Source organism: Microcebus murinus, chromosome 11, assembly GCF_040939455.1.
Source record: "Microcebus murinus isolate Inina chromosome 11, M.murinus_Inina_mat1.0, whole genome shotgun sequence".
Classification (NCBI taxonomy): Eukaryota; Metazoa; Chordata; class Mammalia; order Primates; family Cheirogaleidae; genus Microcebus; species Microcebus murinus.
Window position 1 is genome coordinate 57,915,613 of NC_134114.1, and position 12,253 is coordinate 57,927,865.

The window sequence follows — 12,253 nt, forward strand, 5'->3', positions numbered from 1 at the left end:
AGAATTGTTTTTAAAAAAAACACTCTTTGGTAAAGCCAAATATTTCAACCTTTCAAAATGACCACTTTTGTGAATGAGGAAGAAAAAAAGAGAGAGAGATCTAAAGATCTGTGGGAACAGCTCTCCAGTCTTGTGAAGCCAAAGGTCCAACATTAGAGAACCCATCTCTGCCTGAAACGCGAAACTAAGTTTATTAGCAAGTTACGGAGCAAATCCTACAGAGAATCCTGTGAGCCAAGTGGGTGCTGCATTGTCCTTGATGAAGGAGGCCCCAGTGTCCTTTCTGGGTGTGCATGGTCTTACTTAGCTCAAGGCCAGTCCCTTCCTCCTTATAGGTTAAGCCCTCTTTCATTTTGAAGAGGAACAGGACATGCGCGCACACCAAAATGAGACGCTATTTAGAAAGGCAACAAAGGGAGGGGAAAAGCCCAGGCAGTTTAGACACAGGCTCTGGAATTCCCTTCACAGGGTAACAGGAAGCACCAATGGTGGTAAAAATTTCTGGCAAAAATTAAATAAATACATCATCTTAAAAAGGCAGAGGGTGACAATGCTGGGGTAAGCTTGGGGAATTAACACCACACTGAGGTCGTTCATGACGCAGGACCCTCTAGAGGAAATGGAAATAAGCAATGTCGTATGGCAAAGAGAATCCCAAAGTCCCAATAACCCCACCCTCCATACAGCCCCACATGCACCTCTGTCTCCTCCACAGAGCAGCCTCAAATACCTCTGGCAAACAGTTACTTCAGACAATTTCCTAGGAAACTGTGAGGACAAAATCAAAACCAATTAAACAGTATTTTTTTAAAAAAGCTCAACTGGGCAGGAGAGTGGTAAGGTTTCCCAAGTCTTATAACAGAAATACAGTCGCTAATCTTCAGTCAGGTAACGCATCTAGGTAGAACACTCCCGTAAGAACAGCTCCTCCCACTCAGTGTTTGTACTCATGAAAGTAAGAAGGAAAAAACTTTCTACACCAGATGAATGACACAGAGAAACGTACACATGCAATTCTCAAAAATCTTCTTCAACTTTCATTGCTAAAGGCGTCTGACCAGCAGCTTCTGGGAATACACTTTCTAAATCCCGTACAGAAAGTTGTAGGAACCAAAGGTCTATTATTTGAAAAAGTTACCAGTGAGTTAATCAACTTAACATCACTATTATAGCAACTCAAAGCAATTGGCACAATTTTTCCAGTTTCTTAAATCATAATAGCACAAAAATGTAGACTCTTTAAACCCATGCGTGTTGACTCTTCACCTGAGTATTGTTTGTCACAATTAATAATCATTCATGTCAACTTATTTATATGCCCTCCGTCCTCAGAGTAGTACATCCACTTCTTTTTCGGTCATCCAGATAAACCTGCTAGCATTTTCACAAATCAAAGCAATTGGAACTCTTCCTCTGGCATCAGACCAGCCTTCAGAAGGGAACTGTATGCCACGAGGCTTGCGTGGCTAGAAAATGTGGGCTGGCTGGGCTGGCCCCAGAAGGAAGCTACAAAGGGCCTTCCACTGGCAATGTCTCCGGTTTGTGTTTCCCTGAGCTTCTTTCTGCAGAGGAAAGGGGGCTAACAAAGGCCAGCCAAGGAACACGTGGCCTTGTCAACTCAACCTTGACCTGGTGGAAGGGCCAGTTCCAAAGCTGTAGCAGCTGGCTGACAGACCCAGCTGAGAAGACAGATCGAGGACTCTATTAGACTCCAGCAGAAGGGAAACACGATGACACCAGTTAGGACACTACCCTGGCTCTTGATCTGCTTGTCTCACGGTGTTCCCTGAAGACAGTCTTGGCTCACCCAGAGCCCCAGGTCACTGCACTACCCAATGTGTGTGACATATAGCCCCGCCCCCCAAGCCTGGTCCTGGCCCACAGAGCGTCCACCGCCACTGGCCTAACTAGGGTATCCCGGGTTAGTACAGGGCTATTCATTTTGAGATTCTGGATGGATCTTCGAATTCTAAGTACAAAGAGCTTTTGCCCTTTAAAAAGAAATCTGATGAAGTTTACCAAACAAGGCTCTCTTACACACACAGAGCGCCTTTTAAAACTGAATCTCAAACACTGTAAATAGCAACGTTCTAAAGGAATTCATCCCCTGTGTTTGGTTCTCCCTTGGTTTTCTTGGGAGGAGGGCAAAGAATTGAATAGAAATGAAGAGTCTGACAATTTCTCCCACCAGCATTTTGGCACAAGGGAGCCCAGCTCAGGAGGGTTCCAATTCCACCCAACTTGTACAACAGGCCTCAGAGAAAACATCTAGGCTGTCCTTTTATGCTCTCAGACCCTGGCTTCCAGGGAGCTCGAGAACACTCTTTCTACCCTGCACGAAATACTAACAGGAGAGCCCCCAAGGCATCCCCACTGTGTGTCTTTAACACATTGACTGCCACACTAGAAAAAGAAAATTTTTTCTTGGGGCCTCAGTGTTTTATTAAAACAAAACAATCCTTTCTAATTTGTTGTTTTTTATTGTTTTCTGTACGTGAGTTATATGCAACGCAATCTACATGTTTAGAATTAAACTGTCAGTGTTAATAACAATAAGAACATCAACGAGTAAGAGTTTCATGAACCAGCTGCAGGGTTTTGCTTCACGAGGCCCAGGCTCAAAACAAGTGACATGGCAGTCAATGTGTTAATGGACCTTGCACTGAGTACACCTCTTCCCTGACCAAGAACAGCAACACTGAAAATGGACATCTTGGGTAGCTGCCGAAAGTCAAGTCCCTGTGGGTATTACTTTACAAGTATGTGTTCTGGAAGTTTCTGTGGAGGTTGTCTATGGCTTAATTAAATACCCCCAACCATCTACCTTTTCTGAAAGTATATCTGGTCACTTCTACAACTAGTCCAACAGGCCGGATCTGCCTGCGGGCTGTGTGAGGTGGTGCCTGGGATCCTCACCTCAGGAAATTCTCCCCTCACCAAACCTACGCCAAGGAAACCATAATGGTCCCATTAGGGATCTGGAAAAAAAAAAAGCTCTTTTGCTCTGACAATTTCAAAGGCCTCAAAAGGTGGAGGAGGAAAGGAGGGGCCGACCTTAATGACTGAAAGAGGGGTGCAGCAGGCTTCCTCAAGAAGCATCTTTTCAGGTCAGGTCCTTAGAGCATTATTATTGTTTACGGCACACACAAGTGACAGCCCTCCATCGCACAGGCAAAGGAGACAACATGAACCTTGTTCTATAGTCGTGTGAACACCACCACAAACCAGCGCCACACTTATTGCAGTAACTCGGACCAGGTAGTGACGACACAGTGGGGAAACACACGGTGGAGATCAGGCGAATTGTGCTTTTTCACATTATTATTGAATACGAAGATGCTGGGCCCGGAAAGGATGAGGGGACCCCTGGGAAGAGAGTCAAGGCTGTGATTCCCAGCATCACGCCCTCACAGGGAAGCAGCTTGTACCCTATAAATATCAGGGGCCCTGCAGGCTGCGTCCCGGGCTCAAAGCCCACTGGGGACGAGGCTCCAGGAAGAAGTGAGAGGGGTCTGGATTCTATCAGGGGCGGGGGAAATTTTGGCATGTTTTGCTATTCCAAGGATGAGAGTGACGGGTCACACAAGGTAGGTTTTTATCTCTGTGAAGAGACGTTGTGCCCCGAACTCTGTTCTGTTTTAGTAAAAAAAAAAAAAAAAAAAAAAGTGTAGAAGGAAAATACCAACATAACTACTATTCAGTTTCTAGCAGTAAGACAAATAAAAACATATATTATCACCCATGATCAGTTTGGCTGAAAATTTCAAGTCCTTTGGGACAAACTGGTAGTTTCTTTTTGAATTAACAATTAAAAAGCTGATCGGGAAATTTTTTTTTTTTCTGAAAGCCTTTTCAGACCCACTCAAGCACAGGGCACCAGTCGCTGCTCACACCCCCCGGGACGCTGTGCAAAGGATGTCGTCACACGGCTGCAGGCCTGCCGAGCCAAGGGCTCCGCGGACGTGCTCACACGGAGAAGTGCGGGGCAGGACGGCACAGAGGAGCGACCAGCGTCCCCAGGTACAGCAGCACGCAGATCCAGCAGGAGGCCATCTTGACCCAGAAGATGGACCAGCTCCCGCTGAAGAAGGCTTCGATGTGGGCGCTTTCGTAGCTGTGGAGACAAGAGACCCAGCTGTGGTTGGAGCAGGAACAGCAGGGGGAGGTCTAGTTCATTGTCTCCCTGCTTCCTGTCCCATCCCCCCAGCCTTTCTTTTTCCTTAACAACTCAATCGTGACATAATTCACACCCATTGCAGTACACAACTCAATGGCTTTTAATATGTGCCTGGGTAGACGTGTGCAGCTGTCACCACAATCCATCTTAGAACGTTCTCGTCACCGCAGGGAGAAATCCTGCACCCCTTAGCTGCCCTCCTCTTCCCACTCCCCCATCCCCCTGCATTCACCAACCTAATCTACTTTCTGTCTCTATGGACTTGCCTATTTTGTACAGTTGATATAAAAGGAATCATGTGACCTCTTATACCTGGCTTTTTCTACTTAGCAAACTGTTTTCAAGGCTCACCCATGTAGTAGCACGCATCAGTACCTCATTCTCTTTTACTGCTCCATTGCATGGATATAGCACGTTTTGTTTATCCATTCACCAGAGGATGGACATTTGAGTTGTCTCTACTTTTTGGTCATTATGAATAATGCCGCTAGGAGCATTAATGTATAAGTTTTTGTGCAGACGTATTTTTCTTTTTGTCCTGGGTATATATACTTAGGAGTTGGATCGCTGAATCATACTGCAACTCTGTTTAACTGTTTAAGGAACTGCCAAACTATTTTCCAAAGCAGCTTCATTTTACATTCCTACCAACAATGTAAGAGGGTTTGAATTTCTCAACTCCTTTGACGTTTGTCATCATCTGCCTTTTTAATTATAGCTCCCTCCAGCCAATGAAGTCTTCCCCAGTCACTGTGTTGAAACTGCCACCCCCACCATCCCACCCTGCTGTGAATTCCTCCTTCCCCTTCCTCATTTTATTTTTCTCCCCAGTACTCACCACCATCTGACACACTGTACTTGATTTGAGTCAGTCTGTCTCTCCCACTGGACTATAAGCCCTGCCACCTAGAACAGTGAGGCATGTAAGGAGCCACTGCACACGTGATGAATGAATGAATAAAGGAAAGCACAATGGGTCTAAATGGCTACACCTAACTTATCAGTCAAACAAATTATCATATAACTCAAACTCTAGATGTGTAGAAAAAGTATAAATCTCTGTGTAGTGACAGGGAAAGCCAGGCCCATCAGGCACTGCCAAGTTAAAAAAAACAACAACAAAACTTCAAGAGGGAAAACATGTGTAATGTCGTTTGTGTAAAGAAAATTCCACAGGCTTGTAAATGCATAGAAAAGGAATGGAAGGATACACACCATAGCAGTGGTTATCTGAATATGTGTGGGGGTGTCAGTTTGTCACTTTCCATAATTCCACATTGGTTCATTTTATTAAAAAAGATGTTTCAACTTTGTAATGAAAATGTAGGAAAAAAGAGACACACAAAATTTAAAGTAGGGAAAAAAAGGGATATTTTCTCTTTCTTAGAAGCACATGATTGCTTAGGAATGCCACATTTTTGCTCCATCACTATTACTATGTTTTCCAGAGTGTCCATATAGAGCTCACCTTCCATTTTCTTGAAGTTGAAGTAAGCATCACCAATGTCCAGAGTTAAAAACATGCCAATCAACTGTTAAGAACTCAGAACTGTTTCCTGGAAAGGTTGTGAGTGCAACAGAACTGAGATAAGATTCAGTTGATTCCAGGAAATATGCTAAATGTCACAGCACTTTATTCCTTTTAGAGATGGGATCTCACTATGTTGCCCAGGCTGGTCTCAAACTCCTGGCCTCAAGCGATCCTCTCACCTCAGCCTCCCAAGTCTTTGGGAATACAGGTGTAAGCCACCACACCCAGCCTGTTTTAGCACTTTAAAGTGATAGAGAAAAGGAAAACTCCACTAAGCTAAACCCCTCCCCAAGAACAACCCGCTATATAACTGCTAAACTGCCTCCGCTTTGCTTCTGTAAACTGCTTGCAGCAACTTCTGTCATGGTAAGATAAGACAGGAAGAAATTCCATAGAAATGCCATGCCAGGAACTGGGCTCGCTCAAGACCCTATCCCACTAAAGATAACCACATTGTAACTGTGCCCTGCACTCTCCCAAAACAAAATGTATGAAAGACTGCTACACTCTCTGTTCGGGGCTCAGAATTTGGTGGCAAGCCCCCTCTGAGCCTGCTGGCATAAATAAACCTGGTTCTCTCCACCCTTTTCGTGCCATTCGGTTTGTTTTCGGTCAGCTTTGCTGTAACAAAAGAACAGTACTCTTAAGGCTGTCCCATCAAAAATGTCTAAGCAAAAGGCCACTCACTTGAACCAGCTGGTGATGGTCATCATCACATAGAGAGAAGCCAAGAAGAACACGAAGTGGAAGTAGGAATAGTTATAGACGGTGCCTCTCTTCTCGTCGTAAATGACTCGTGGTCCCTCCTTTACCTGCTGCTGCTCTTCAGTGTCTGTGAATCACAGAGGAAGCCCAAGTTCAACAAGAGAACACACGTGAACTGAACCGCTTAGCAAAGCCACACTCACCAATTCAATCTCAGGTGCTGTTGAGTAGAAAAGATGTCAAAAAGCTACTTGTACACTTAGGCAACTTATATCTGTCCCATGAGCACAAAACTCCACCCTACTCCAGTAACTTCTGTAACAGGGTAAGTTACCTAATGTCACATTTATTTTAACACAGCAGAAGGAAGAGAGCCTTAAAAGACATAAAACTTATTATAAACCTAGCAGAAAGTGAGCGTAGACCAAGAATTTTCAAGCTCTTAGAATCCGTGGAATCCTCTAATCCAAGAAGAAAAGTAAGTTGAAGGAAAGAAATGGCCCCAAAATATTATTCTGAGGACACTGTGGTATTTTCCAAATTATCCCTTTAAATAAAAGAGTACGTTTGCTTCTTCTAGGTCTCAATGTATAATTTAACTTAAATATGAGCCAAAATATAGACTCACTTTCCTTGCCAGAATACCAAAACAAACAAACAAAACCCTACTACCCCTGAGGAAGAATGTGAAAGGCATATACACAGTAAACCAGTTTGGGAATAAAAATTTTTCCTTACTATTCAACTTATTTGTGTCTGACTCCCAACTGCCTACAGACTGGAGCTGCAGGTCTGCAGGACCACACAGATGCAGAGAATAAAAGCGCTCTGCTTACCTTCTCCACTGGGATCGAAGCAAAAACAGCACCGAGCTATCTGCAAAAGCAAAAGAGACAGAGTCAGGCAGCTTGTTTTAAGTTCCCTCCCCGCACATCAGTAAGGTACAAGGGGCCACCTGCCTGCCACACCTTCCCTATTCTAGCCACATCCCACGCCCTGAACTGCACACTTTATTCCTTCAAGAGGTTATGACTAAGCATCTGTTCTTTCTCAGACGTGCTAGGTGCTGGTGACAGGAAATACCATGAATGGAGATGTGCCACTGGGTCCCCTTCAAAGGACGTGGAGCTCGCTCCTGCTGGGAACAGAGCCTCCAGACATCAGCGCCTTCACCCTTCCTGGGTAACCCCCATAGACTGGCTGATGACACTGAGATAAAGGCCCAACCACTCTGACCCCCTGGGGGGAGCAAAGCTTTGTCTGGCCTGCACCATGCACTGATTCCTAATAAATATCCTGCCCAACTAGCTCTGCCTGGGCGCCTGCTTCTGCAGAACTGAACGTGGAACACACAACGAGCACAAGGGCTGCTCTCCTGGCACTCGCTGCCCCCCCAGGCATTGCTTTCCATGCTGCTTCATGAAATCCTCTTCAACCTCTCAGGCTGGGATTACTATCCTGTCTACAGTTGAGGAAACAGAGGTCAGGTAGGCTAAATAATTGGCCAAAGTCACCAGAGTAGCTTAGTGACAGAGGTGGGACACATCAATGCAGGATGGGGACTCTTGAGGTCCATGATTCGCAACTGGTGACACATGGTAACCAGGAAATGGTGAAGCCGACAGAGCCCGGCACGGTGAAGCCAAGGAATGTGGAAGCAGGACGCCTGCCCACATTTCCCATGAAAACCCACTGCTGCGCTGGCCGGGCACAGGGATGGACAGGATGCCTTTGAAGCACCTTTGGTACCTTTCGAATTTCATTTCCTTATTTCTTACCTACTCAAAACAGTGAACTTAATTTTTAAAAATCAGGTTATGAAAAATTAGTTCACGATTCCAGAGGGACTCTGGCAAACAGAGTAAGAAAAGTACCACGTACCAAGACAGTCTGGGAAGTACTGGGTCCTTGGCACTTTCTGGCTGAAGACATTTGAACTGCAGAGCAGAGAGCCTGGGACGGGGATATGGCAGCTGAGCCCTCATCCGATTTGCACCTCAAGGCCAAGCCCCCGTTTCCCTGCTTATACTAGAGGAAACTTATACTAGAGGTTTTAGCCTTGACAGGGCCTTGGGTCAAGTGGCACAGTCGAAAAATCACAGATTCATTCAGTGGGACCAAGACATGGTATGCTGGGGTCCCAGTTCCTTTGAAGCTTAGGCTGCCACAAGAAACTAATAACTCTCCCTTTCAAAGGTGTACCCTGTGGAACGTGACGCAGGAGAGCACAGCGACTTCCTCCCTCCATACTCTCCGGTTCAGAAGGAAACACTGGGACGTTTTTCCCTGGACTGAGAAGAAAAACATCCTCTCTTAAATCTAACTTAGCAACTTGCTGTGCTTTGAGCTTGAACTCTGTACACAATAGGGACATTGAAACCGTAACCGTCCAACCTCAGCAGGTGGTCACCCAGCGAGTGGTGAGAACAAACGCCTGCCTTCTAGAGACCATTCCCTTCTGCATAACAGGCAGTAACGAATTCAAACTCAGCACAGTTTTCTCCTTGAGGGGACAGAAAGGGCTGGTGAATGACGCTGGCAGACTGACAAACTTAGATAATGGCTCCCTATCTCCAGGTCAGGTGCGGAAGACCATCCCCCACACCCAGCTGCGGAGTAAACTGCCCATGCCTGGACTGATACCAGGGTTCTTCCATCCAGAGAAAGCTGTTAGGATGCAGCCGGCGGCCAGACGCCACGCCAGGTCAGCAGCGAAGGTCAGGGCACAGCCCCCAAGCCCCTGGGCAGCTGTGGTCAAGAACACAGACTCTGGGGCTGAAGTGTACGGTCTCTACCCTGGCAAATTGGAACCTGCAAAGTTTAAATGACTTAACTTTTCTGTTTTTCTCCTCTTTAAAACAGAGATAATACCATGTTTCCCCGAAAATAAGACAGGGTCTTATATTTATTTTTCCTCAGGAAGACACCCTAGGGCTTATTTTCAGGGGATGTGTTATTTTTTTTAAGTACGGTACAACAATCTACATTTATTCAAATATAGTTAAGTCATCTTCTTCTGGAACATCATCATAACTCTCCAAACCCCGAATTCCATCCTGAATTTCTTGCGACTCTATTTCCTTTAGAACCATTGGCCCCAATCGCTCATGTCGAGGAACAGAGCTCTCAGTAAATGAGCAGGGCTGCCTTATTTATCAGAGATCTGGTGAGCACTGGGTCCAGTCAGCACAGTGGAGCAGAAATGCTCTCTCTAGGCTCAGCAGGAGGCTGCTTGCTGAAGCTTTTCCTCTATGCCCTGGTGTTTGTGGGGGGTGAGACAGTCCCACAGTGATGAGTACAATGGCAGCCACAGCTTTCCTTCTTCCCCCTGGGGACACATAATACCTAAAGTGGAACGTCCCAGTCCTCACTTCACTCAGGAGACTTTCCCCTCAAAGCCTCAGCTTGCAGCACGCACAGGATGGCCGGGACCTGACAGGGCAAGCTGACCTTGTTGGTGGGGCTGCCCGCACCTTTCCGGTCACCTCTGGGACAGTAGCTGTCACGATGGGGTAGACGAGAAGGGCTGCTGGTCTTCTTTACCGCTACATGACGAAATGCATGGGTTGTGCAGATACGCTGCGTAGCCACGCTCATCACTAGGTCTTATTTTCAGGGTAGGGCTTATATTGCACAAATGATTAGAAATCATGCTAGTGCTTATTTTATGGGTAGGTCTTACTTTCGGGGAAACACGCTAGCACCTCCCTGGGTTTTGATGAGGATTAAATGAAGTCACGTATGAAGAGCCTAGAAGCATGCCAGCACATGGCAAGTGCTATAACTCTTAGCCATTGCTGGAACCCCTGGTTCTTTCCATTCTTGGGTCCGGGCTGAGGCTTTTCCTGGCTTCCTCCATTGAATTAGACCTTTCTCACCTTGGAGGATGGTCCATTGAGAGCCCCAGGGAGACTTTTGCACAATTAACAAAATAACAAACATTTCATTGGCCGGGCGTGGTGGCTCACGCCTGTAATCCTAGCGCTCTGAGAGGCTGAAGCAGGTGGATCGCTCAAGGTCAGGAGTTTGAAACCAGCTCTGTGCAAGAGCGAGACCCCATCTCTACCAAAAATAGAAATAAATTAATTGGCCAACTAAAAAAAATATATATATATACATAAAAAATTAGCCGGGCATGGTGGTACATGCCTGTAGTCCCAGCTACTCGGGAGGCTGAGGCAGAAGGATCGCTTGAGCCCAGGAGTTTGAGGTTGCTGTGAGTTAGGCTGACGCCACGGCACTGTAGCCCAGGCAACAGAGTGAGACTCTGTCTCAAAAAAAAAAAAAAAACCACACAAAAAAAGCCAGACATTTCATTGACCAACAGGCATCAGCTGAACATCCTGATTCTTTGGATGTACAGGTGGGGCCTGAAACCATCTTTACCCTGTGAAACGCCCACCTGATGAAACTGACAGACAGTTAAAGGAATTAATGTACCTACAGTGTTCAGCTCAGGATCTGGCACAGAGCAGATCCAGTTCCCACCCTTCCTGCCTTTCCCTCTACCTTCTGAACAGCTGTTACATAATCTCACAGCCATGCTATGTATGGAGAGCACGGACAGGTATAAACAGATGAACAGACTAGAAATAAACCCACACACACTCCATTATGACAGAGGAAGAGAACACGGTGGCAGCCTGACAAGGTCACCCAAGCCTCTGGAAGGGAGTGGGCAGCAGGATGCCACACAATAGGCCAGCTTTGCCGGAGGAAAATCAAGAATCAACTGATTCATTTTAATCCCACAGTATACATAGGAAAACATTTCTTTTTCAATACCAAAACTTTCTTTCTTGAGCAGAAAAACAGGATCATGGTGTGCAGACGGTTAAGACACAAATAAACACAAAAGGTCCTCCTGCGAAATGGGTCTCTTGAAATGAAGCAGGACAGGAAAAGGAAATGAACTTACTTCCAGTTCAGGAGCTGCGTAGCGCCCCTGCAGGGCATCAGAACTTGATCTCGTTGTGGATGTCAAACTAAGAAACAAACAAAAAGTCAGCAGGGTTTATTAATGTTGTTGTATCACATGGACTAAGGGTACAGCTGGGTGGCCAGTGCTCCAATGAGAGGCTCACTGTAACCTACAGTTCAGGCTGACTGAATAAAAGCAGTCTATTCCAATATCCCACTTTATTCCCAACCAGCTGGCTGATTCTACAGTTGATGTCTTTTTACATGGATTGCATCAGATCATTTTACGCAAAGAGAAGTTTGTAGGTAGCAAAGTAAGATGGGTTTTGGTCCCATATCTTGGTTTTCAGTATTGGTTGTTGCCTCTCCTCCCTCAAATGCAGTAATAGTTTTCTAATTTCACTTTATCTTTCCCTCCCTTTGAGGGAATCAAAAGCAATGAGAGAGGCCAGAGATGGCAAGAGAAAGCAGGAGCACGAAAGCAAAGGTCATGGTTATTTATTGTGACCGCCTATGGCACCACAAGGCTTTCTGTTTAGAAATTTAACATAGAGTAGCTGTCAGTGTGATAAAAAGAAATTCTTCCTGTCATTATTCCCATACCTAGAGAGGTAAAATGTTAGAAAATTTGGCTTAAGGGGGTAAAATAATTTATTTTTCCTAAAAATAAAAACATGGCAACATTTTAAGCAAGTAGAAATATATACAAATCTTAGGGTTCCAGCCACCTTTATAGATGCATTTAGCAAATGTTTGCTGGAAGGCTACTATGTGTCAGGCCTGTTCTAAGCACTGGGGATTCACTGGTGAGAGGGGTAGCAACCCCACCCTCATGCAGCCTCTGAGCTTCCTGGACAGGCCAGGCAGTGTTGGTGCTCTGGAAGCTGGTCTGCTGGTGGACATTCATCTCAACCAAATGA

At 45.7% G+C, this 12,253-nt stretch overlaps 1 protein-coding gene across 1 annotated transcript in view; it reads right to left on the reverse strand.

Moving 5' to 3' along the window:
• Positions 1-3,645: 3,645 nt before the first annotated feature.
• Positions 3,646-12,253, reverse strand: part of SERINC5 (serine incorporator 5) — an 89,260-nt gene continuing 80,652 nt past the window's right edge. Inside the window, exons 9-12 of the mRNA XM_012766794.3 lie at positions 11,332-11,398; positions 7,250-7,289; positions 6,396-6,540; positions 3,646-4,114 (exon numbers count right to left, since the gene is read on the reverse strand). Of these exons, the coding sequence (XP_012622248.1) occupies positions 3,967-4,114; positions 6,396-6,540; positions 7,250-7,289; positions 11,332-11,398 (400 nt within the window). The 3' untranslated portion in view covers positions 3,646-3,966. The remainder of the gene's footprint in view (positions 4,115-6,395; positions 6,541-7,249; positions 7,290-11,331; positions 11,399-12,253) is intronic.